We start from the raw sequence: 25694 nt of genomic DNA on the forward strand, positions 1-25694 counted from the left end.
GTCCGAAGGTATTTCCAAACTAGCAGTACTATTCTGTTGCATGGCAATTTGGTTCAATAATCACAGGAAAGAACTAAAAATAGTATTCACTATATAAAAGCAAAGCAAGCATTTCGGGAATCAACTAGGGGAAAAAGAAGGAGAATAAGTAACTCAAATGCCCTCTGAAGACTCCTAAATTCATCATGTAGAACTCAGTTCTTCTTTTCATTTCCTCAAACCAGAGCCAAACATTAGCACAGTTGACAAAGCAGAGATATTTAAGAAAGTGCTGGGACAACCCTGACCCAATCCCCCATTTCCTTAGGATACCTGGCTTCTTTAATCAGATTGCTTTCCTGACACCTAACCCTAAGGTATAGACAGCCAATGATCCCTCCTTTACCCAACCTACCCAGTGTTTGCTTCTTCATTCAAAAATACCTCTAGTAAGTAGAATTTCAAGCAGGTAGTTCACTGACTATTAGCTTGGGTTTTGGAAGAAAGGAAAGTGGCAGGATCCACTCTGAGTAAAACTGCAAAGTGAACTTTGTTGCTGGCATTCACCCACCTCCCTTTCTATCTCCTAGTCCTCTGCTGCCTTCTCGCCTCTGCTTCTAGGGGCTCAGTGTTTTTATGCTGCCATGGAGGGGGTGAGATGTCTTCCCCTAAAATGACCCATATTCCAAAATATTCCCTCCCCCTCTCTGTCACCAATCAAAACCAGACTCCTACTTTAGTGAGAGCATCCATACTTTCAGAAAATATGTTCTAAAGGTCTAGGAAACAGTTTTTGCATGCTACCGCAAAGACAGAAGGGACCTACGGGAAGGCTTAGATAACTTCTTCTCCTTGCTTCTTTCCCCCAGGAGGGAAAAACCTAGATTAAATTGGGCAGAGCTTCCCAATTCTATATGGTATCTTGCAGGGCTCCTCTCCTACTCAAAAGCACCCTGCAGTGTCCCACTGCTGCCCCTGGATCTTCCATCCCACTTCCCCCACCCCCTTACACACATATATCCTATAGACTGTCTGCCGCTACTGGAGTTTCCCCTCCTTCAGGCACCCTCATTGTTCATCCTAGAAGCATTTATCTATTTGAGAAATTATAGAAGGAACATTCTTTTCCCCCTAAATCCCTCAATCTTCCTAATAAATATCTGCCCTTGAAAGAACTCAAGTAAATCTCTAATGGAGTAAAATGTGTGACATTTGTTTTGCAGCTGTCAGTCCCCTGAACCCTTTTCCTGCCCTGTAAAGGTGGAACTCAACCACCTGCAGCTTCAGCAAGAGAGTCACGGTCCTGAGCAGCACATAGGAAAGATTCCCCCGTGATGCCCCTTGCCTCCATCTTGGATTAGCTTGCTGAATCTGAAGTTGGTGTTTCAATTAAAACTTATTTGGGTTTGGCTTAGGAGTTCAACAAATTTTTGTGGTATGTCACACTCAGATCAGGTGCCTGATAGATGTCAGTCCCTTAACTTTCCAATGGGGTCCTTAGGTGAGGGAGTGGAGGGTGGGGAACCCAGGCAAAGCCACTCCTGTGTGAATTGGGAGGCACTTCTGGCTGCCCCACCCTGAGTCTTCAGATCACATGACCATCTGAGTCTGGCCAACAGGCAAAACGGACAGATGGTCTTGTATAGAAGGTATGGGCACCCACATGCAGCTAACGGCCCTTTTAGGCCTTCGGAAGAGAAATGATCAACTTTAAACTTACAATTGGGGCTGCTGCATCCTCACAAGCTGGGGACATGGGTGGCGTCTTCCTCTTTTCCTGAATTGCAGGCTTTACAAATATAACGTAGGGTTTAAACTCTGAGGTCCTCAGTTGTTGCAGTGCCTGAGAAAGAAAGTTCAGGAATATTATATACTTTGAAAATATTTTATTGTGAAACGCACTTCTTGAATACTCAGTAATGGTGTGCTTTGTCACATAACCCCAATGGCAAAGGTCCTGATTATACGGTCATACGACAATGGCCTTCATCCGTGCAGACCACCTGCTCATTTTCCTGCCCTTCACTATGATGCTGGCCTCAGCTGGACCCTGAAGGCTCACTTGCCGAGAAAGGAGGTTCCAAAGCCTCAGCTCCGAGAGTTGCCATCTTTCTTAGCTCTGACTACCCTCCACCAAGCTCTAATTAGCCTTCGTACATCCTTCTCTGCCTGCCTAGTCCTGATGGAAGAACCAGCAGGATTTAATGTGTATATCTATTTAGTCAAACGTCATCAATTTGGACTAATGCAAATTTGTGCTATCACACAGGCCTCCTTATGATATTCAAAGAAGAAAAGGTTTGCCAAGCAAATGAAGAGACTAAGAGATGCCTTGAAGCAAATTGTAAAGACTTTAGAAGGTTTTCAATATGCAAATCGTCCTGTTTATTAGTGCATTTTATTTATGATGTAAGGGCCTGTGTTTGGAAACACTGGTATTAAACTGCTATATGTACAGCTTGCATCCCCTCTAAACCAATAAAATCACTTTTCAAAAAAATTTTTGAAATTCAGACTTTTAATTTCCACTACCAACTCCCAGTAAGTCCAAATTAGTGAGGATTTTCCTTTCTGGACATAAGGTGCTTTTTGGAATCCATTTCAAGCCAACTTCTGTAAAATAAAGCCTACAGTTTATGTCATAAAATCAGAGCTCAGCCCCTATTGAGTTCAAGGCTTACAAATTTTTCTCAAAGACAAGGTTAAAAAGACGGTTAAGTCCCTGTGGGGTGTGCAGGACTGGAAATGTCTCTGAAGCACTTCACAGGGTCAAGTCCGCCCTTTTTCCCTTTCAAACTGCTCTCCTGACCACCTCCCTCAGTGGTTCTCTAAGTGGTTCTCTGATTTCACTTGTCCTCGTCGGGGAAGGGATGGCCCAGCTTCCACTGGTGCATTTACATCTAAGTCCCTGACTGTCAGGTCATAATGGACCAGTCGGTGCCACCATCTCCTGCATGATTTACTCCATGCAGAGGTTACTATCTTGGGCCTGTGGGCCACCAAGAGGGTCCCTCCAATTCATGTCATTTTTGTGTGTAGAGGTGCACATTTTGGGGTACAAAAGGTTTCATTAGATTCTCAAAGGGAGACCCAAGGAAATATTAACCACCAGTGCTCTGGAATAAAAAGTGCCTGGACTAAGGTCGAATGTTCTGTAAAATGTACAACCCCCTAGTTTATAAATTCCATTAACAGGAAATGCCGAACTGGCCCAGGAACTCACATCTGGCTCCACGTCCACCAAACACACTTTGTTTTTGGCCATCACAACCTGAATAGCTTCCAGGCTGGTTCCATAGAGGTTTTCCTTATATTCACCGTGCTCCAGGAACCTAGAACAGCACCACAGGAGAAAAGGCCTTCAGCTGCTGAGCTTGCCTGAATTAACACAGAAGGTGAATGGCCCACCGTGACTCCCCCCTCCTCCTCCCACCCTCTGCTTCCCCTGACTTTTCCAGAAGCCCTCCCAGGAGGTCAAGTGGAAGACTGGACAGATGCAAAGACACACAGCTGCATGGAGGCCCCACTGGTCCATCAAGGAAACGTACTTGTTGTGATGCAAGTCGGCCTCAAATGCTTGCTTAGAGACGAAGTGATATTCCACCCCATCCTCCTCATGGCTCTTCCTGGGCCTGGTGGTATCTGTGAAAGAGAGGAGGAGGGTAGCTGGGCAGAGATGTCACAGCACAGCGAGCCTGTGCCCTCATTCCTGTCAGGAGCTGGTCGCTGATTTGTGTACAAACCACCCACCTCCCTCCATCGAGGGTCCCTGTGTGCAGGCACGTCACTGACTTGCACAGCTCTGCGATGGAGGCAAAAGGAGGCCTGCGGTTTTGCAGGTGAGGAAACAGAGGTGCAGAGGTTAAGCACCGTGTGGATGTCCCACGGCTGGGAGCAGAGCCGGGTCTGAACGCTCTCTGTCTCAGGCCAAGCGTATGCCCTTAACCACTCTGCCAAACTGCCTCACTGATGCAGTGGCTTTTAAAGAATCGCCTAAGGATTCCTAGTCCTCTAGGTTTTATTTCCTAATTGTTTTTCTTTTTGAGAGCCAAGGGGGCAAAAACTCAGTTGACCCTGCTGTATGTTTTTAATTTTTTATTCAATTATTTCTCATCTGGGGAGAAAAGACATGAAGATAGAGAGTCCCCTTGTGGACTAGATGTTTCTGCAAAGCTGGCTCTCACATAATTATTTTAAAAATTGATTTATTTATTTATGGCTGTGTTGGGTCTTCGTTGCTGCGTGGGCTTTCTCTAGTTACGGCGAGCGGGGGCTACTCTTCGTCGTGGTGCGTGGGCTTCTCACTGCGGTGGCTTCTCTTGTTGCAGAGCACAGGCTACAGGCACTCAGGCTTCAGTAGTTGTGGTTCACGGGCTCAGTAGCTGTGGTTCATGGGCTTAGTCGCTCCGCGGCATGTGGGATCTCCCTGGACCAGGGCTCAAACCCGTGTCCCCTGCATTGGCAGGCAGATTCTTAACCACTGCACCACCAGGGAAGCCCCCCTCACACAATTTTTAAACACATAGTTTTTTCCCTCTGATTTCCATAGTAGAATCGAAGCACGCACCTCTGGGGAAAATCAGATCCTCCACAGAACAAGAGCACACACGAAGCAACACACAGCTTTTTCCAGAGCATTCCAAAAGAAAAGAGGGGGTCTCAGAGGACAGTGTTTTCTCCCCTGGGGGCCACCCAGGGGATGCTCTGTGTGCTGTGTGACATCTTTGTCCAACCTCTGGCAGAGCTGCTAGGGTCACCTTTTCTGACCATGTCCTTGCTTTAAAACTTTTATTCACCCACTGATTACATTCTAAACACCTTAGATGAGTATATGAGACCCTCTCAATCAACCCAGCCTCCCACTCAGCTCATCTCCCCCGACATCACCCACACTAACTTCCCCAGTCCCTCCCATTGCTATACTGGGTCATATTTTGTCCCTTTGCACATGTTGTTCCCTTGGTATAGAGAACTCTTCCTTCTCTGCCTGGAAAACTCCTACTTACTCTTCAAAACCCAGATAAAAGTCACTGCTGCTGGGAAGCCTTCCCTGACTCACCCGGTTCCTAATAGCAGGGAGAAAGTCACCTATCTGTGGGATTTCTGGAAGCAGGTAGGTCTAGCCATCCAGGTACCCCACCCCAAGAGGATGGGTCTGGAAGTTTCTGAAGGATCCATGTGTGAACAACTTCCACACGTCATGTTTCAGTCCATCGTTTCAGCCTAGAAGGCTGTGGCCCCCCCCAAAGTTCTCCCAGGTCCATCACAGGTGCTTCCAGAATGGCCTCCCCAACCCCCCATGACCCCGCCACCACATCCCTGCCACTTCAGGTAGGATTCTGGAAGACAATTCTCATAACCCATAGACTGAGCTATGAGCCCTGAGGCCCAGGGGAGTGATACGGCAAAAGAAAGAATACATAGGTGCGCTTCCTCAGAACACTCCAGAAAGGTCCCATTACTGCCACCACAGCATCCTTTCTCAGCGGCCATCAGGTGCCCACATTGTATCCCTCTGAGGAAGAGGACTGAGAGTCCCAGAAAGGAACAGCCAAGGACAGGAAGTGGCAAGCAGCAGGTGAGAGGCTGTTGTGTGGCCTCATTAAGAATGTGACTGCGGGGACTTCCCTGGTGGCACAGTGGTTAAGAATCCACCTGCCAATGCAGGGGACACGGGTTCGAGCACTGGTCTGGGAAGATCCCACATGCCACGGAGCAACTAGGCCCATGCGCCACAACTACTGAGCCCAAGCACCACAACTACTGAAGCCCATGCGCCTAGAGCCTGTGCTCTGCAACAAGAGAAGCCACCACAATAAGAAGCCTGCGCACCGCAACAAAGAGTAGCCCCCACTCACTGCAGCTAGAGAAAGCCGGCGCATAGCAACGAAGACCCAACGTAGCCAAAAGATAAATTAAATTAAAAAAAAAAAAAGAATGAGACTGGGGCAGGTTGCCTGGGTTTGAATCTTGGCTCCACCACTTACCAACTGTGTGACACTGGGCAAGTTACTTAACCTCTCTGAGCCTCAGTGTCTTCCTCTGCAGTATGGGATGATGATGATCCTCTTCTCAGGGATACTGGGAAGGCGACCAAGCTACTGCACATAAAAGCTGTTGGTAGAGCTCCTAGCACTCTTCAGTCTCCTCATCACATTCAGAACCAGGACCTCTGCCTACTGGATTTCAGCATCTCCCGCTGTCTCTGGACTCAGGAGTGTACACAGCCACCCTGCCGGACTGGATCCAGCTGCAGGCGGAGTGCCCGAGCAACACTGCTCACGGGCTCTCTGGTTTCCCCAACCTACTCTCTTGCCCAAGCAGAGAGCAGGGGCCATAGGAGTCAGAGTCATTGGGAAGAGGAGGCTGAAATACACCCACTGCTGGGGGCCCCTTGGTGTTGGGCTGAAGCTGCCACTTTACCTGCAATGAGCTCTAGGCTCACCTCCCATCCCAGGCAAGAACCAGGCAAGTGGTCCTCCAGTTACTGCCTCAGAGGGTCCTAGTGGACCACTGAGAGGGGGTCTCTTCCCATCATGCCTAGGTCCCCTGATGTGCCTATAGCAGGCAGTGCCTGGCGGTCCTTCAGACCCAAAGTAAGGATGAAGATGGATACATGGAGTCAAGTCCCCAAGAAGTTCATGTGCAGACATGCTTGCACACACACACACACACACACACACACACACACACACACACACACACACACACACACGGGCCCTCTTACGTGGAACGGCAACACCAAAGTGCTGTGGGTTCTCTGCCACCACCTTCTGCTTCAGCTCGTGCAGTCGGGCTCCCAGAGACCCTGGGAAACAAAGGGAAGGCTGCAAGGTCCCTGCTGAGCTCCCTCCCCACCCCTCCAGGGAGGAACCAGCCCACTCTCTGGAGACGTCACCTACCGATCAGAACCACCAGGCGGGGCTGCTCGCCGGGCTGGTGCTGGTACCTGGTCACCTCCTCGTAGGTCGGCAGCTCCGGAGACTCGGCCACTGCGGATGTCTTTCCTTCCTGCGGGCTTCCCAGTCTCTCCCTGCGGCCCAGCCGGAAGCTCCTCCGAAGACCAGCTTGGGGAGAAGGGCAGGGGGACACTGCGGCATTTGTCCCAGTATCTCCCTATAGACTTTCTCTACCTAGTCAGACCTGGAGGTGGGACTGAGACCCACAGGCCTCTCCCAACCACCTCCTGCTACAGGAAGGGGTTGATCAGGATGGACAGTAATATGACGAAAGTGTGATTACCTGGCATCCAAAATCTAGGGTTCAAAGCTACTGTTTTACTTGGTATGTGACTGACCTCAGGCAAGTCATCGCCCCTCTGCGCCTCAGTTCCCTTATCCATGAAAGGGAATCCAAATCTACAAAGGCAATGGGTGCTCCTAGATTGGATCCTGGATAGGGGGAAATGCTCTAAAGGACATTATTGGGACTACTGGCAAAATTTTGATATGAACAGCATATTAAACATTAGAATTGTATGCATGTTAAATTACCGGAATTTTTTAAAAAAATAAATTAATTAAAAAATAAATTCCCAGAATTTGATAATAGCCCTGGGTTATACAAGAAAATGTCCCTGTCCTTAGGGGACACATGCTGAGCTATTTAGGAGTGAAGGCACATGATGTCCACAACTCTTACATGACTCGGGGGAGAGGGGGTTAAATGTGTACATGCAGAAAAAGGGAATGATAAAGCTAATATGGCAAAGTGTTAACATCCGGTGAATCTGCGTGTAGAGTATATGGGAGTTCTTTGTACCATTCTCACAACTTTTTAGAAAGTTTGAAATTGCTTCTGAATGAAAAGTTTAAAAACTCTTCCCCTGTCTCTAAGGCCTTTGAAAAGATTTGCCAAAATAAAAGAAGTGAAGGTACTTTGGAGATTGATAAAAGGCTCCATTGCTGTATGGGGGTGGCAGAAACACTGAATAAACTACAATTGAGATTATGGTAATAATGAAATCAGGATTAATGTAGGGGTCCTGCCAGGGCACTGCTCCCAGTGGCTGGGTGAAAGTTGGGGTGGGGGACCCCAGGCCTGGGCAGGCTCAGCCCAGCCTCTGGCAGACACAGACTGAAGGAAAATGTGGGTCCCACAGACTCAGCTGCTCTTGAGGGGTTCCTGGGCCCGGATCACCTCTCCGTAACCCAGGAGCCCACGGTGGTCTGTGCATGGGCGGGGGAGGGGGTCTCGGGGGGAGAGCCCCCATTACTTACCCACGTAGTGTCCTTTGAAATACCCCTCACAGTCACAGGTCTCTGGGGACCAAACAGAGAGAGGGAGGCCTGTGAGCCATGCTGGACACACGCCCCAGCCCAGAGGTACCCGGGCCCCGGATGGCCAGGCAGAGCCCTCTGGGATGGAGTCTCGGGGGGCCCAGGACAAATGCCATGTGCCGGCCACCCCAGGTAAACAAGTTCCTCTGTTTCACCCAGTTCTCCATGCTTAGGCCACAAACAGCCTTTCCAGGCCTGGTTGGGGTTCTGGGCCAGCAGACCTCGTTCCAGCCCCTCTGAGTTAGGATCAGTGAGAATAAGGAGGGGAGATTCACTCGCCCTGCTCTACCGCTACCCAGCCAGGTCACGTGGTCAGCCCAGCCAAAGGCCGGGGAGGGCCGGGCCCCATGTCCCCACCAGCTCTGCATGCCTCAAGGAGCAGGTCGGTCCAGCTGGCAGAGCAGGGAGAGGGGTGCCAGGAGCCAGAGGGGCACAGCGACCCCAGAGCGGGGTGGCAGAAGGGAGAACAAGCCCCTCCAGCCCCAGACAGTCTACAGAAAAGGGGCCTGTCCATGCGCACAGGGGACAAATACTGGGCCTACCTTTGTCACAAGGCTGATCATCTGCGGTTTGCACAAAAGACAGATGGAACAGCGTTAGCGGAGGGGAACCGCGAGGCCCTGTGGCCCAGAGGCAGCCGCAGCCTCGGGTGCCTCAGGAGCCCTCCATCTGTCCCCTCTTTCTTTCCTCCAACAAACCTGTGATCTGAGCTGCAGTGCATTATTAAACCAAGACTTGCTCTAATTAGTCCTCCTGTGTGTGTCTCATTAGCGGCCCAAAGAAAGCCAGATCTTCACTGGCGTAAGCAGCCTCAGGGCCAGTTTACTCAGCAGCCCCTCCGACTTGAGAGCAAGTCTGGAAAGGCGGCTGTTGGCAGGCCACCCAGCCAAGGGAGCAGCTCGCCCTAGGATGCCTGCAGTGGGACCAGGACCTGCTCTCTCTTCTCTTGGGTTTGAGACTCTCCTGGGCAAATGCAGGTGCCAGACGACAGAGTGGCACAGCGCAGGGCTGCAGGCCAGCTGTGCTCCGTTCATCTGGCATTGTTCTGGAGCCCCACTTGGTTCCAAGCCCCCCCCTTCCCCCCTACTCCCCGACCCCCAGCTAGGGAGGCCATACCCTGGGGAAGCTTCCTCTCCATACGGGGCTCTAACCTGGGGGCTCTGATCACAGGCCCTCTGGAAACCTGACCCCAGCCCCACTCCCTTGACTTCATGAGCCTCTGTTTAACCATCTTGGAAAAAGGGATGCCCTGACTCCACTACTACCCAGGGCTGTTGTGATGATTAAAAGGCAAGAAGGTAGGTGAATGTGTTTTCTAACAGGTAAGTGATGCACAGAGTAGGGTTGCTAGACAAAATACAAGACACTCTGTTAAATGTGAATATCAGATAAACGACAAATAATTCCTTAGTATAAGTATGTCTCAAATATTGCATGGGAAATACTTATACTAAAAACCTATTCATTGTTTATCTGAAATTCGAATTTAACTGGGCAGCCTTTATTTTTATTTGCCAGGTTTGACTGCTGACTCAGAGGCACGGGATCGCTCACAGCCATCTCCATTCCCTTCCAACATCAGTGGTTCTTAAACTGTCAGGGTCAGAGAGCCCCTTGGGGATCTAATGAAAGCTGTGGAGCCTCTCCCAGACACAGACTCACAGATACACAACACACACACACACACACACACACACACACACACAGTTTGCACAAAATTTTGGGAGTGGTGTTACCATGCCCCCACAGTGTCATCTATGGGCCCCAAATATAGTAGCTCCTCTCCAGGGAATAGCTCTCCGCAACCTACCCCCATTTCCCTTCCTCATCCCTCTCCCCATCCCCTCCTCCCTCAGGAGGCCTGAGAGCTCAGACAGGACCCTCTGTGCCCCCTCCAGCCCAGTGCTTGCTTCTTCCCCACACGAAGCCCCAGAGTCCTAACCCCAGCCCCTCCCTGAACTGCTTCCCTGAAGTGCCATCCTGCCAGTCTACTCACACGGGGGCTTCTTGAGGCTCTGGGGGCTCGGCAGGGTGCCCGTGGCTCTCCGGTAGCTTAGTCGCCTGTGGGGACACAAGGGGATGGGCAGGCCCATGAGCTGGACCAGAGAACCAGTCATAGGGAACCTTCTGGAAAACTCAGGGAAACCGAGGCCTGGAACCCACAGGTGGGGATAGCCTGGCACTCCAAGGGCCTCCTGCTTCACACTGAGTTCCAGTGAAGAGGGACATTTTCACAGGTTCTCACTGGTTCATGAGGAAGAAACTGAGTTTCTTGCTCTGGGAGAAGCTTTTCCAGCCCAAGATGGTCACACACAGGGGTACAGCCCAGTGCCCATGGTCAGCAGTTGGTCGTTACTTGCCCATGGCTGATTCTCAAGGAAAGGAGGTCCCTTCTCCAAACTCACCCGGCCTCCCCATCTCTGAGGAAGCTGGAAAACAGCAGAACGACTCCCAGGAGAAGCCGAGGGTGAAAGTCACCCTAACTTAATGCCCTTCCCCACCCACCCCAGCCCAACGGAGAGGTCAGCCTGGCACATTATTCACTGCGGTCCTGGGTGGAGAAGCAACCTCCAAGGCCTCTTTGAGCTGAGAAAACACCCAGGGCTCCTAGAGGTCTCTAGATTTCCATATATAAATGCAGCTAAAGAGCCTTCCTCCAAGACCTGTGAAGCAAAAGATGCAGATGGGTCTGAGGCTCCCCTGAGGAAATAAAGCAGCAGTTCTCAAACTTCAGCCCCTCAGAATCATCTGGAATATCTGTTAGAACACAGAGCTCAGAGTCTGCCCCTGGAGTCTCTGATTCAGCAGGTCTGGGGCAGGGCCCAGGCAGAGACCGGCATTCTAACAAGTTCCCAGGGGACGCTGACGCACCTGGCCTGGGGACCACACCCGGAGGGCCACTGAAACAGATGAACCCTGAGGTCTGTTGCTACAGCATCATTCCACACCCCAAAAATGGAAGAGGGCTACAAACCCCAGGAGAGGCTTGCAGGTGTAAGTGCCACACCCTCTGACCCAGGATTTACACTTTTGGCAAGCTATCCTAAGGAAACAATTTGAAATATAAGGAACAGTCTATGTGCAACATAATTATTTGCACATAGACTGTAGCAGTGAAACATTAGAGAAAGCGTCAAAGTACAGCCACAGGGAGGAAGCAAAGTCACTTAGGTAGGACCCTTCCTCAGTGAAGCCTTCCATGCTTGCCCGGACGAGGGCCAGCCCTCCTGCTAGGACCTGGCGGGGCCCAGTGTCCTCCTCCCTCACACCCATCACATTTATATAAAGTGTTCGTCTGAACCATGTGTGACTTTTCAGCTAAACTGTAAGCTCCTCCAGGGCAGAAACCATAGTTGCTGCCTGTGAATGAACAGTACATCTCCTGATGAAATATTATATTACCATTAATTAATAGTATAGAATGATATTATTCTATAGTAATATAAGAAATGCTCATGTCAAAATGTTAAGCTACAAAAAAAAAAAAAAAAAAGCAAGACCTCGAATTCTATGTGCACCACTCACATAACAGGCACAGGAAGGAAATAAATTATGTTGTTTAGATAGTAGTGAGACTTTGGGTAATTTTCTTTTTCTCGTCCTCCTCTTCTGTATTTTTATATTTGATTTCTCAACTTGCCCTAAGTATGCATTATAAAATATACATTAATTTAATAACATAGATTTCCATATATCAATATTTATTGAAATCTCAAACAGCCATCACCACTGATGATGGGAGAAGAAGAGCCAACACAAGCATAATTGGTACTTAGCCCAGAGAAGGACACCCAGTGGGCCCCTCTGGCTGTGCTGGCAGAGATTTGGGGCTTTGTCATGTACTTATGCCTCTGGCCACTCCAGAACCACACCCCCTTACAACACACCCCAGACCCACCTTTCCTGGAACTGCTTGGAGGGGATGAGGCCAGCTCGAAGGTTGGTGTCCCCCATTCGCTTGGCCTGCCACCACGTGGGGTCGTCCTGGCTCACCACTTCCAGGACCTGCCTACGCTGGAAGGGCAGGCCTGCCTCCTGGCAGGGGATGGCCCGGTCCTCCCGAGGGTTGTAGTGGAAGAGGGCCCGCATGAACACCTGCAGGGCGAGGGGCTCAGTGAGACAGCCCTTCACTGTGTAAGCACAGATGTGTCTATGCCACACGGAAAACCAAAGGACAACCACCATTCACAATTAGGAAGAACAAGCAGCCTCAAGAATAGAAAGCTGGGACTTCCCTGTTGGTCCAGTGGTTAAGACTCCGTGCTCCCAGTGCAGGGAGCCCAGGTTCGATCCCTGGTCGGGGAACTAGATCCCGCCTGCCCCAACAGAGAACCCGCACGTGGCAACAAATATCCCGCCTGCCACAACTAAGACGCAGCACAACTAACTATTTATTTATTTATTTGTGTTTTTTTTAAAAAAAAAAAAAGGAATAGAAAGTTAATCAGAAACCCACACACCGATTTTCTTAGTGTTCTTCAACCATTTTCAATGTCCCAGTTGGGAAATCCATCAAGAATCAGAAAGTGAATAGCTGGGCCCCATGAATTTCCCTTTCCAACCTAAACATCTCCTTATTGACCTGATCTGCTATCCTTACAACAGCCTCTCAGCCTACACAAAGCAACCATTAGTCCCGGGAGCAAAAAGTAAAGTCAAGCACAATTTCTAACTCAAACGTTATTTCTGATACGCTAACTGCCCCTAATGATGTCAGCAGCCATCTGTAAATAAGTAATCTAGATGTTTTGATAAGAACACAAACATCAATGAAACTACTGTTACCGATTCCTCATCATCACTTTTCAGTGGGTAATTGACAGCTACATATTTGACAGCTCAATCCTGCCTCATCTGTCACATACTGAGCCAACTCCCAACTCTCCCCTTTACCCTGAAGTCATCCCTCTAGAGAAGAGGATGGGAAGACATAGCATTTTGTCACACTTCTTCGTTCTCTTCTATAATTCTGTGGCATGGATTTATTTATTTCTATCTCCAGATTATTACAGCCCAATAACTTTAACAGCAAATAGGAAAAAAAAAGGCCAGAGGGTTTCCTTAGACAGATCCAAATCATATTCCTCTATGTGCCAAGCAGAAAAGATGCAGTTTGACAATAGTAAGAAATTTCTGGCCATATATTATGAGGACAGATACCCTCGTTTAGCCACAGATGTTACCAGGGTCCTAGGCACTCAGAAGAAAGCATAATCTTAAATGGCCAGCCCTGATCAAGCATCTAGCTCAAAGAAAAATATTTAGAAAGGATGGACTAAGAGACAGGCTACCCATTTTGTCCTATAGGAAAACCAAGTCCTCTCCCTGTATCAAGTTAGAACCTGCAAAAGCTGCATATGGAGACCATATTAGCTTGTCCCAGGAAGAACCACTTCCATCAGGTATTGGGTGTGCCCTGTGATTCAACTGAAGGTGCAAATAAGAAACAGTCATATAAAGATGATTTCTTCATTTGCCATAAAAAACTGTCAAAGACATTGTCCACTATTAATCGCCATTCATCAAAATATTTATTGACATCTACTCTGTGCCAAGTGCTGTAATGTCCCATCTTTCATGTGGGCTGGGAATTAGCTTTCTTGAAAAATTGGCATGCTTCCTTCCATACTCTGATGAATTACGTTCATTATTGTAATTCATTATGTTCTCCTTTTTGCCTTGGCTGCCAGAAAGTGCAGATCCAAATTCACTGGGAAATAAAAGTAATGCCCTCTTGCATCCTCCCTACCACCACTTCAGCTCAGGGCTTGACAGTCTCTCACCTGGGCTTTCACAACAGACTCCTACCAGGTGCCCTGGCCCCGGTCTCCACCCTCCTCTACTCACTGCCCCAGGGAGCTTTCCAAAACACAAATGTGGGTGCATCACTTCCCTCTTAAAAAAAAAAAAACCTTTAAGAGCTTCTCACCGCCTATGGGGTTGTAACTTGGGCTGTGGGGGCGCCCCGTATCCCCCGGGGCCTTACTTTTTCAGGGCACCCCAGGCTGACTGCCTAATGGCTTTCTCCAACCACTGGGATCTGCTCTCCCCTAACCTGGCCGGCAGGAACTGCTGGGAATTAACCCCCGGGATGCAGCCTGGCGGGAGTTGGTGTACAGATCCCCCAGATCTCCCAGCTCTTGGGAGGGATGACGGAGGCACGGTCTACAAGGGATGCCAAGCTCTGGAGCAGGATTAAGCTCTGGTTGCCCCCTGTGCTAACTTGCTGAGAACACACCCTTTGTTGCACTGGCTGCCTTCCTTTCCCCACTCCTGTACTGGTATTTCCTGGGGTCACCTCCAAATAAACTATTTGTAGTTGAATCCCTGTATCAGAGTCGGCTTCTGAGATCCTAAACTAAGCAGGGATTATGCTAAAACCCTTAACAAAGCATTCAAGGCCATTCAGAAGGTAGCCTTGACCCACCTCCCCAGCACACCCCCCCATCCTCCCCCTGGAGCCCCACCACCGTGCACTTCCTCATTGACCCCCCCCATACTCCTCTCTGCCATATCTTTGAGCCCCCGCATATGCAGACCCCTCTGCCCGCCCTTCCCTCCGCCTCCTCTTCACCATCTCCATCTTCCTCAAGCCTCACTTCCAACACCCCTACTACATGACACCTTCCAAAGTGCCTCTCACTCTGTACAGAATCTTTCCGAAGCACTTAATCACATAGCAAGGAGAGAATGGCTCGCCAGCCTCCCCTTCTGACCCAGGAATCCTTGAAGCTACTAATCATCCCGGTCTCCAGCATCTGGCTGAGCGCCTGGGCACAGAGGAGGTGCCTACCAAAGGTAGGCTCCACAAGGAGTTAAACAAATGGCAGTTACTTAATTGGTCCTGAAGCCAGAACATTTGGTACCTTCTCCTCCTCTTCACGGCCCTGCTTCTCGACTTCAATTAGAAAAACCTTGTCTTTTATTAGTAAGCTACGTCAAATCCTGTTTAGAAGAGGCCGGGTACAAACAAATAAATCACTCTGTGACTGAATTACAGGTCTCTACTGAGCGCTTGTTCCGAGGACCAGACGGATGATCTCTTCCCGGATGACTGTTTCAAAGGCTGGGCTGGAGTCCGCCGCCCCCGCTGCCCCCCCGCCCCGCCCCGCCGCCTCCAGCTCCCCCATACCTTGCTGTCCTTCAAGCGGTCCTCCTCCTGGGTGGCTGGGATGATTTTCAGGGTGATGGACCCCTGGGATTGCGCCTGAAAGGAAAGAGCACACAGCCGTATCATCTACCAGATCGAACCCTCCATGACGTCACGTCTTACTTCCCAGATCTGGAAACTCACATTCAGAAATAAAGGGGACGTGCTGCGTCCCCTGTGACCCACCCTTCTATGGTGGGAGCCGGCTGACTTAACTAAAGCATTTTCATGCGACAAAGGGACAGAAGACTTAAAATGAGAACCCGAGGACAATGCATGCACCAAGTACAGCTCTCCATCCCTCTTGACCGCTAGTGCCCCAGAGGGCTGCCCTTCTTTCTTTTCTCTCGGGTTATTTTAATAACCTAGTTCAGTTTCATTTTCCTCCTTCCTGCCTGATTTGGGGCTGGTTCCCAAATAGTACTCCCCTCTTTGCCTGCATCTTCCTCAATCTCAGACCACTGCTACCTTCCCAGGGGTTCCCCTCCCCTCTACTGGAGAGAGGCCCTGCACCCCATGTGGGGGGCCCACGGGAAGCACACTGTCAGTCCATGAGAGCGCATCTCACCCAATGCCATCCCTGGCTCCGCATCACTCTGGAACACGAGGAAGTCGGTGCCCAGAACCAGGGAAAGGGGAGTGGGGGCAGGAAGACTGAAGTGTCTGCCTGTAACCAGGACCCCCTACAGCAGGGGCCTTAAAGAGTGGGCCTTGGAGCTTCAGATCTCATCCCGTTTCTGCCCCCCAAACCATCAGAAGTTAGCAAAGACTGTTGTGTTGGGAGAGGATGCCTGAGGATAAAGAGGACAGAACTATGATGGGGGCTTTCTATAATTTCAGTTTTGACTTGAACCCCCAGAATAGACTGAGAAGGTTGTTTCCATCCCAGCACGTGATCCCCTAGAATGCCCTTGCAGTTGTAAAGTGCTATATCCTCTTCTGGATATTTACATCCTAACGATAACTATGCATTGGTTGAGAAACCATCCCTATCCCTGCTGTACAGGAAGGGAAATGGAAACTCAGACTGATTTGATGACTTGTTCAAGGTTACTCAACTGGAAAGTGATGCAGGCAAGATTCGAGGCCAGGACCAACTGATCCCAAAGCCCTTGCTCTGCTGGACTACAGCCTTTTACTCCATATTCCTCAGCCCTTTGGAAGAGGGGACCCTTTTGAGAGGGTCTTCCAGACGGGTCCTCAGGAAAGAAGGCTGGGGGTAGGGAGGACAGCTGTGCTGAAGAGGGGGTCTGAGAGAAGCGGGTGGTCTGGGCGCTCCTTTCCTCCTGTCCCCCACCCTCCATACAGGGCACTCTGTAAGGCCAGTTGGCTTGCGGCCTCCCCGTGCAAACAGGGACACTGGGCCAGATCAGCCCTGGCTCCAGGAAGCGCCCTGCTCTGGGTTTCTGAAGAACCACCGCGTTCCCAACATGCGCGCAGCACAGACCAGAATCTGGCTAATCTCGTCAGGCCGCTTGTGCAGGACCGTGATCCCGTTCACTTCCCGGAGCTCGTCTCCAACGTGGACCAGGCCTAGGAGACACGGGGGCTGACCGTCAGCACGGGAAGGGGGCTGAGGTCCCCAGAGCACGGAGTTCTGGGCACCGCTGGCACCTGCCTGCGGAACCCACTGCAGGGGAGACGCAATATTTAAAGACAGTGGACGGGACTGGGATGAACTGAATTCTCACAGGGTTCCAGGTGCCTCACTTGGCATCCCAGTCTTACAACCACGTGGTGAAACCCCCGGTTTACAAACTGGCAGCTGAGATCCAGAAAAAAGATGCAGCTTGCCCAAGGCCACACTGCTAAGAAAAAATGTAGCCAGTGCGCAGACGCAGTTACTTTGCTGTAGAAACCCTGTGTTCTTTCTGCTATAACCTCTGCTTCTTTAAAAATATCATTAACTCTTCACCTTCCTGGATGTACAGACCTAACTCCAAGAATGTCCCTTCTCAAATTTTACACGAAAACTTAAGGGCACCAGGGAAGATGGTGTCAAGAGTGTTAGACACACCTGTCTGTTGGCCTCTGCTTTAATGACTAGCGTCTCTGCATATCGGCCCCTATTTGCCATTCAGTGCGGACACTGGCCCAGAAGCAGCAGCAGCATCCAGAAGGCAGTAAAAGGTACAGAGTCTTGGGCCCCCCTGAGACCTGCTGAATCAGAATCTGCATTTTAACAAGACACTCAGGCCATTTCCATGCTTGTTAACGTTTGGGAAGCACTGGTCTAGGGGTCCCACCACAATGATCCCCAGAATTCTGGGGCAACACTCCCCTATACCAGGAGATTTGCCTCCCAGTTTAGTTCCTCCATATACCGGTGATTCTTTTTTTTTTTTAACTTTTAATTTTATATTGGAGCATAGTTGATTAACAATGTTGTGTTAGTTTCAGGTGTACAGCAAAGTGATTCAGTTATACACATACATGTATCTATTCTTTTTCAAATTCTTTTCCCATTTAGGTTATTACAGAGTATTGAGTAGAGTTCCCTGTGCTATACAGTAGGTCCTTGTTGGTTATCCACTTTAAATATAGCAGTGTGTACATTTCAATCCCAAACTCCCTAACTATCCCTCCCCCCACCCTTCTCCTCTGGTAACCCTAAGTTCGTTCTCTAAGTCTGTGAGTCTCTTTCACACCAGTGATTCTTAACCTGTGTTCCACCTAAACACATCTGGGACATGAACACCCTCCCCTCAGTAACTGTGGCTTGCTAAGGCAACTGGGGTGTCGGAGAAGGGTGTCCCTGCCCCCCCAGTTAGGATTTACACCAAACTTAACTACCACAGTCCTCAGGTTAAGCCAATGCTCAAACCCTCCTGATCACCCTCAAAGTACTCCATGCCTGAGATATTTCCAAACAACTAAATTTTCTACCGAGCTTAGGAAGGAGAAGAGAATTCCAGCCCCACTCCCAGAAAGCAAAGCACATCCCAAACAGGTGAGTGGACAGGAGAGGGAAAGGAGACCCATGGCCAAAGGGGGCAGGCTGGGGGACCACGGCCGTCACCTCAGCTAGGCCAGCACTGATGCCACTCACCGCTCCGGTCTGCCGCGCCCCCTCGCATGATCCTGGCCACCACGACAGCCCCTGAGTGCTCATCCCGCCGGATGGTGGCCCCCTGCATCAGAGACAGAGCAGGCAGGCTCCTGAGAAGCAGCCCCGAACCTCAGACCCCGACTCTCTGGACCCAGCAAAGCCTCCCCCCGCCACCGCCCCATTCCTCTCTCTGCCACTCCAGGGGGCAGATCGGTGGACACCTTTCCAAGGCTGAGGATAAAATAAAACCCACATCTCAAATTAGTTTAGCACAGCACTTTACAGTTTAAAGAAAGCACGAGAATGCTGTCACAATCTCGTTTGAGAGATGAGGGACTGGGGCACAGAGAAGGAAAGCAACTTCAAGGTCACCCAGCTTTCTGTGATGCCACACCCACTGCTTTCTCTATTGTACTGCAGCCTTTGCCTCTTGCAAAGACATTTAATAATGAGGAGAATATGTGCCAGCAAATTCCCAACCTTCCTCTAACCAAGCACGGGGTTACCAGGCCTTCTGTTGTTGCCAAGGGGAACCAATTATGCCCCAGCCGGAGCTCCGGGACCAGGATGGGGCCCACGAAGCACGGCAGAGATGATATCTAGGATGAAAAAGGCACTAGCAAGCCCTCAATTTCGTGCACCACACAGACTGGACTGTGGCGGGGCAGGGCAGCAGTCAGGAGCTGGATGGCCCTACCATTTACTAAGAGTGTGTGCCCTTAGCGAGGAAGCTCCTTATCTTCTCTGCGACTGTTTCGTCTGGGGTGTGGGAAAGCGTTTAACTCACAGGGTTGTTGCAAGGTTGACATCAGGTAATGCATGCAACGCACTTAGCACACGGTAAGTGCTCAATAAATGCTAACCACTTGTTACTGGCTGTAAGTGCAAACCACTGGCACACTCATTATTAACTTCATTCAAAGTCCATAAGATAAATATTGCTGGAAAGAGAGACCAGCAGCTAAAAACCCTACGGCTTCTTGCCGCCTAGACTTTCAAACTTGCCAGCATCTCTATCCATCCTTTCCTCCTTTCCCCCATCTCAGGGGAGGGGCTCCTCCTGGCTAGGCTGCCCTCTATCCCTTCCCTCCCTCTCCTACATTCTCAATGCCCCCTCCCCACTGGCTCCTTCCCCTGGTCCTAAAAATATTATCAAGTCTCTCCCATCATTAAAAAGCTGGCAACCCCATCGGGCAGTCGCCGGTCTCCATTCCTTTGGAGCAAGCTTCTCAAGGAGGCAGCGCGCATCTGCTCTCTCTGCTTCCTGCCCTCCGACTCACTCCCCGCCTGCCTCGAACGCACCAGCAAAGGCACCGACGACCCGCCAGCTGCCAGCTCGCCACCCTCAGTCTTCTCTCTCTCATCTCCTGTCTGATTCACCCTCCCGCTGGAATGCTCTCTTAGCCTGGGCCCTGGTGACACTTCTCTCCCAGTGCTTCTCAGTGACAATTCGTCTCCTTTGCTGAGTCCTCCTCTATACGCCTTCTAAATGTTGATTAAAGGGCCAGGGTATACGCTTTACCCAGGTGGTCTCAACCTCTCGGGCGGGGTGGCAACCCCTCCTGGAAGATGGCAGCTGCCAAGTCTGTATCTCTGCACACGTAAGCCTTCACCTCCTGGATATTTCCACTTGCGGGCACACAGGCCTCTTGAATTCAACGGACCCTAAGTTCCTCCTTGTAATGGTCCCAGTGTCCACCCATCATCCTAGCTGGACACCTGGGCCTTACCCAAGATGCCTTCCCAGACTCCTGCCCAAGCTGGGGCGGGCACAAAGTGACATTAATTTTATTTCTGAAATATTTCTTGGATTTCTCTTCCCTCTTCCCACAAACCGAGGTCAAGCCCTGTTTCTGAACCTCACGTATTTGGCTCCTACCCTCAAATTGGTCCGCCGCTTCTGGTCTCACCCTCCAGGCCACTTTCTACTTCGTAGCCAGGATGATACTTCTAACTGCAAATCTGGCCATTTTGTTCCTCACTTACAACCCTTCAATGGCTCCCCACTGCCTTCAGGATCCAGCCAAGCAACTGTGTGTTGTAATCTGGACCTTTCCGCTCTCCCACTGATCTGGCCTCGCCTCTGTCACACTTTACCTTCAACTCGGCAAGTTCCCTGAATATAGCAGGCCGTTTACCTTCCCATGGCTTTGCTCATGCAGTTCTATGGTGGAATGCCTTTCTTCTTCCTCTTCCTTCTGGAAAACTCCTGTTCCTTTTTTTTTTTTTAGAATTCAGCGTGGGCATCACCTCTTCCAGGAAACCCCCAGTCACTACCTCCTGTGAACTCCCAGAGGGCAAGGACTAAGTCTTAATCCTGCCTGCACCCAACACAGCGCCTGGCACACAGGAGCGGGGGAGATCACGATACGTTTGCTGAGTGGATGGATGACTGGCCCATTTTGAAAGTAAGGAAACAGAGGCAGAGGAGAAGCGGCTCATCTGAGGTCACTTGGTGAAAGTTGACAATAAAGAGGGCCAGCTGTGGTATTCTCTAGGGCAAGCCCTCAATTCTCTGAACTGCCATTACTTCCCTCCATCTCATAAACAACTCTGTCCCTTTGCTCAGTAAATCAGTGCTGAACCAGGACCAAAATGATAACAATCTGTCAGCTGAGGAGAAGAATGGCTGCTGCCCTGAGCTTCCTCGGAATTCAGAACAAGCTTGGCCAACTTTTTCTGGAAAGGGCCAAATGTAAATATTTTATGCTTTGCGGGCAACACAGTTTCCATTGAGTCTGCCATTGCCACGTAAAGGCGGGGCCCCAGACAATATGTACACGAACGGGATGGCAGGGCACCAATAAAACTTTATTTACAAACACTGACAGTGGGTGGGGTTTGGCCCTTGGACCGTAGTCTGCCAACCCCTGGTTCAGAGCTGATGACCAGGGCTGCCCTGCACAGCTGTGCAGGTTCTTGACTGCACAAAGGAGCTTGACCACTGTGGAGGGAAGCTGTAATCACCCAGAGAAAGGGATACTCTGCACACAAAGATGTCACAGGGACTAGTGGCAGCCCTGACAAAGCTGCCATCACTCACTCCGAAGACTTCAGGAGGGTCCTTTCCGGGGTTTCTGGGTGGGTGGAGGTGGGAAACAGGGAGAGGGTGGGGCATAGAGGTGGGGGCCACATACCAGGGGTTCCTTGTTTTTCACCAGGCGGACAATCTTCACTGATTCTTCATCAAAATCCTCATCAATAGTATCGGGCAGAGGGGGGAGAACAGGGTCAAAATTCTTCTGGGCAACCGTGTCATGTACCATGAGCATGGCCTGTCAGGAAAGCAAGAGAAAAGAAGGGCTGGCCCTAGAGCTTACATGGGTCTGGGGGACCTGGCCAGGCAGTGGTTTGGGGGGTCTCGAATCTCATGCCAGAGAGACAACCACCCTGGACGCTGGCACTGAGGAGCGCTTGCTCAGAAATTTCCTCAGTCTCACGGCCAAGCGCTCCCTCCTGCCCTCATCCCAGGAGACACAGATGTGTGGGTGGCCAGGGACTGCGGCGTGACTACCCTGAGGTGAGGGGTGGACAGCAGGTGGAGCAGTTCCCTCTCGTCACTGTGCATGGAGGCGGCCTGCAGCTCCTCCATCACCTGCGGGGAAAGGAGAGAGAAGGCCACAGACGGCTGTGGGCGCTGCGAGCCTGCTGGGAGTCGCCCAGGGGAAACCCTGCTCCCTGGGCCTCAGACCCAAGGGCCCTCCCAGCCACTACCACAGCACCAGGGGGCACTGGACCCTCAGCCACCCCAGGACTGACACTCCCAGGGAAATCACACCAGAGATCAGAGACCCTGAGCAGCCTCTAATCCTAATGGGAGCTAATTTACTAAGCTCTTCCTGGGTGCTGTCTGCCTTATGTGGATTAACTCTCACAAGGAACTCGACGGAGCAGGTACTATTGTTCTGCCATTTCAGAAGTAAGAAGTAAATGAGACAGATTACATATCTTGCTCAAGGTCGCAAAGCTGGTAAGTGGCACAGGCAGGACTTGGGCTTATTTGGCTCTATTGTCTGTGCGCTTCACCACATTTTCCAGATGAGGAAATTGGGGCTCAGAGAGGTTAAGTCACTTGCTTACGGTCACAGAGCTAGTAGCAGAGGCAGTGCTGAGCCTGGGAGCCTGGCAACCTAACCAGCTCCTAATGGCATTCCACAGCCAAGAAAGGCAGGGGATCTGCCCCAACCCCTCGCTAGGCCATCTCCTGGGGTTATGTGAGTTTATTCAGAAGCCAGCCTTAGTAATCAACCGGGACAGCTTTTCCAACCACACAACACAGCGGACAGGTCCACAAGAAATGAGGAAGGATTCCTTTAAAAAACAAAGCCTGGAAATTCCCTGGCGGTCCAGTGGTTGGGACTCGGCACTTTCACTGCTGGGGGCCCGGGTTCTATCTGGGCCAGGGTTCAACCCCTGGTCGATCCCGCAAGCCACACGGGTACAGCAAACAAACAAACAAACAAACAAACAACAACAACAAAACCCCAAGAAGCTGCAAGTCCCTGGACGCAGGACTTCACATTGGGCCTCCCCAAAGCACAGATACACAGTGTGCATGTTTGACCTGTTCTTGTCGCCAGTTCTCAACCGTTTGGGAACTGCCCTCATCTCACAGCTGGGGAAACAGACTTTCTCCGGAACACAAAGTAAGTGGGCGTCACCATGTCACCATGTCCCCTGGCCCTGTCCAAGGCTCACGAGTTCCTCTCTGCCTGTTAGGAAGCCCGGGGAGGAGGGGAAGGGGAGGAGACGCTCTTCACCTTGGGGCTCCTGAGTCCCAGTGTCCCCTTACTAAGCAATGGCATGCAGGCCAGATGAAGGAGCTACAGGTGGGAGGGGGGCTGAGGCCGTAAGGAGAAACCTGGGGCTTACATCCTCGGCAAGGGCCACAGCGCTGTGCAGAACGGGGGTTGGACTTTGCCTCTCGTAATAGCGAAGCTTCTCGTGAATCTGCAAAGACAGCCGATCTCAGGCTGGGGCCTCCCAAGCCAGCTGCCCAGGTTTACCCTGGACGTCACACACCCCACCCACGGCTGTGGGGATGCCTGGGGCTGCAGAACGGGTCATCCATGGGGCAGCATAAGAGAAAGCCCTGCACAGTGGGCCAGTGAAGACCTTCCCGGGGCAGGGGGGCCTTTACCTTCATTAAATAGCTGAGGCTTTTTTCACTGAAAACATCCCTCAGGAAGCCCATCTCTTCCTTCTGGTTGGAGTCAGGTCTGAGCTGAGAGGTCAGTAGTGCCAGGGTTTCATGCAAACCTGAGGAGAGAGTAAGAAAAACACAGTATAACCAATGCAGTGGGTACTTCCTGCCCTGTGGGACCCCCGAGCGGACCCTCCAACAACACTTCAGCCCTGCTGTGTGCATATTTTCTCCCCCAGCTCTCATTCCCAGGGCTTGGAGCTGACACTAGATAGCAGCTGCTTTCTTTGCTGCCCCAGGTTGCTAGGCAGGGTCTTGTCTTCAAGACTGTGGCAGGTCCAGCCCCGGGAGACACTCACCAGAGTCCTCGGACAGCACCGGCATGTCTGTGCTGGTCAGATCTCTGCCTGTGGATTCTGGGGGAAAAAAGGGGGGTGAAATTCCATCAAGCATATTCATTCAACAAACAGTGATTACACATGTACTGTGTCTGTCGGGGATCAATTTCAGGTCAGAGGGGATGGGAATAAATAATTCTCTGCTCAGTTTTTTCAGAGAGGAAGGAAAGAAAGCAAAGCTTTGCTGAGTGCTCCCAGTGTGTCAAGCATTGTCCTGGGTGATTTCATATGACATTTTTCTTAATCTGTTCAAAGCCCTGAGGAATTGACACTAATATTCCTATTTTACTGATGAAGAAACAGAGGCTTGGAGGATTCAGTAAATTGTAGGTCAGAATCCATACTCGATTGGCCCTTCCAGGCAGGTCTCAGAGATGAGAAGTGGCCCCTGCTTGACCGTGGGTGCTCTCCTCCACAGCGCACCCCTCCCCTGTTACCTTCTAAAGGGCCTCACTCAAGTCCCTTGACTGTCAACAAGTACCTGGCTGGGCCTACAAGCCCCTCCTTCCCCGCCATCCCCAAGCCCCAACCTAAAGGGAGCCTGCCCCCAAAACAGAGCGTATAGAGAGGAGGTGGAGAGATGAGAGTCAGTGTCTACTATGCCGGCGGGGGGAGCCCTATCTCGGCAGGCCCCCCGACGTGTTCTGCAGCACGTGGACCTCAAAAAGTCCTCCTTCAGAAGGAGATAAGGAGAGTAATGATTCATTCATTCCGCAAACATGGAGCCAGCCCCACAGCGCCCGCCCGAGCCCCGCTGACACCGAGATGCATAAGAATGGTCCTCGGTCCTCCAGCCAACGCCCCGCCCCCCTGCGCCAGACTCATCCTCTGGCTCCTTCTAGCTGTGCCCCCCACTCCCCCAGGCAGCCAAGCAGAGACTCCAGCTCGCTTTGGGGAGGAACCTGTGGGACCAACAAGGAGCGCGGCTGGGCGAAGGCGAGGCGAGACCTGGGGGACGCTCGGGGCGGTCTCGGAGGATGCGGAGCGGCAGGAAAAGAGAAGGGCGCACGGAGGAGGGGGTGGGTGCGGAGAGGAGGCCAGGGGCCGAGGGGCGGGGACTGAGACCCCCCGCCCCACCATCACCAAGCTGGGGGCCCCGTGGGCCGCGTGGCTGCCTGTGCATGAGAGGCGGGTCTCAGCCCATCCTCCCCTCCCGCCCGGCCCCTGCGGCTCCGAGTCCCTGGTCCGTCCTCCGCGCGGGTTCCTACCTCGGCGCGCCGGAATCTCAGCTCCAGACCGGGAGCCGAGCGGGTGCCGGGAGCCTCGGCCGCCGCTGGCTCCGCCTTCCCGGCCCCTCCCTGCCACGGCCGCTCTGGCGGGGGTGGAGGAGCCGGAGGAGGCGAGGCACGGGGAGGAGGAGGGGGAAGGGGGCGCGCCGGGAGGAGGGGGAGGAGCGGAGGGGGAGGAGCGGAGGGGGCCCGCGGCGTCTGGCACCGCCAGCCCTCTGCCGGCCCGGGCTCCGCTCTCCCGCGTAGTACCCCCTCCTCAGTGTCCTCCCACCCGAGCCAGGAAGAGCTCCCTGCCTTATGTCCGCCACCCGGGCACACAGCCAGCCTTCCCTCCCCCCCAATAGCCCGCACTTACCACCCCCCGCCCAAACGCGTGCTGAAAGGTGGACGCTCGCTTAACGCAGAATTCGGTTTTGCAAACATTTACTGCGCGCCCTCCAAGTGCCAGGCACTGTGCCAGGGGCTGG

The 25694-nt window shown here is 51.6% G+C and overlaps 2 protein-coding genes across 3 annotated transcripts in view; one reads left to right on the top strand and one right to left on the bottom strand.

Moving 5' to 3' along the window:
* The window catches only part of CFAP97D1 (CFAP97 domain containing 1), a 14338-nt gene extending 12950 nt beyond the window's left edge, over positions 1–1388 (top strand). Inside the window, exon 6 of the mRNA XM_036836926.1 lies at positions 1203–1388. The gene's annotated coding sequence lies outside the window, so the exon portion shown is untranslated. The remainder of the gene's footprint in view (positions 1–1202) is intronic.
* Positions 1–25286, bottom strand: part of MPP3 (membrane palmitoylated protein 3) — a 26732-nt gene extending 1446 nt beyond the window's left edge. Inside the window, exons 1-18 of one of the 2 annotated variants that reach the window (XM_036836924.1) lie at positions 25207–25286; positions 23960–24016; positions 23598–23716; positions 23330–23407; positions 21972–22052; positions 21595–21732; positions 18458–18539; positions 16856–16941; positions 15391–15465; positions 12157–12353; positions 10255–10319; positions 8801–8821; positions 8199–8240; positions 6882–7046; positions 6707–6787; positions 3528–3621; positions 3203–3311; positions 1700–1822 (exon numbers count right to left, since the gene is read on the bottom strand). In XM_036836924.1, coding sequence (XP_036692819.1) covers positions 1700–1822; positions 3203–3311; positions 3528–3621; positions 6707–6787; positions 6882–7046; positions 8199–8240; positions 8801–8821; positions 10255–10319; positions 12157–12353; positions 15391–15465; positions 16856–16941; positions 18458–18539; positions 21595–21732; positions 21972–22052; positions 23330–23407; positions 23598–23716; positions 23960–23984 — 1581 coding nt within the window. In that variant the 5' untranslated portion in view covers positions 23985–24016; positions 25207–25286. Of the gene's footprint in view, positions 1–1699; positions 1823–3202; positions 3312–3527; positions 3622–6706; positions 6788–6881; positions 7047–8198; positions 8241–8800; positions 8822–10254; positions 10320–12156; positions 12354–15390; positions 15466–16855; positions 16942–18457; positions 18540–21594; positions 21733–21971; positions 22053–23329; positions 23408–23597; positions 23717–23959; positions 24017–24946; positions 24976–25206 lie in introns of those variants that run through there. The other variant, XM_036836925.1, reaches the window with a different exon arrangement.
* Between the last annotated feature and the right edge of the window lie 408 nt (positions 25287–25694).

Source organism: Balaenoptera musculus, chromosome 20, assembly GCF_009873245.2.
Source record: "Balaenoptera musculus isolate JJ_BM4_2016_0621 chromosome 20, mBalMus1.pri.v3, whole genome shotgun sequence".
Classification (NCBI taxonomy): Eukaryota; Metazoa; Chordata; class Mammalia; order Artiodactyla; family Balaenopteridae; genus Balaenoptera; species Balaenoptera musculus.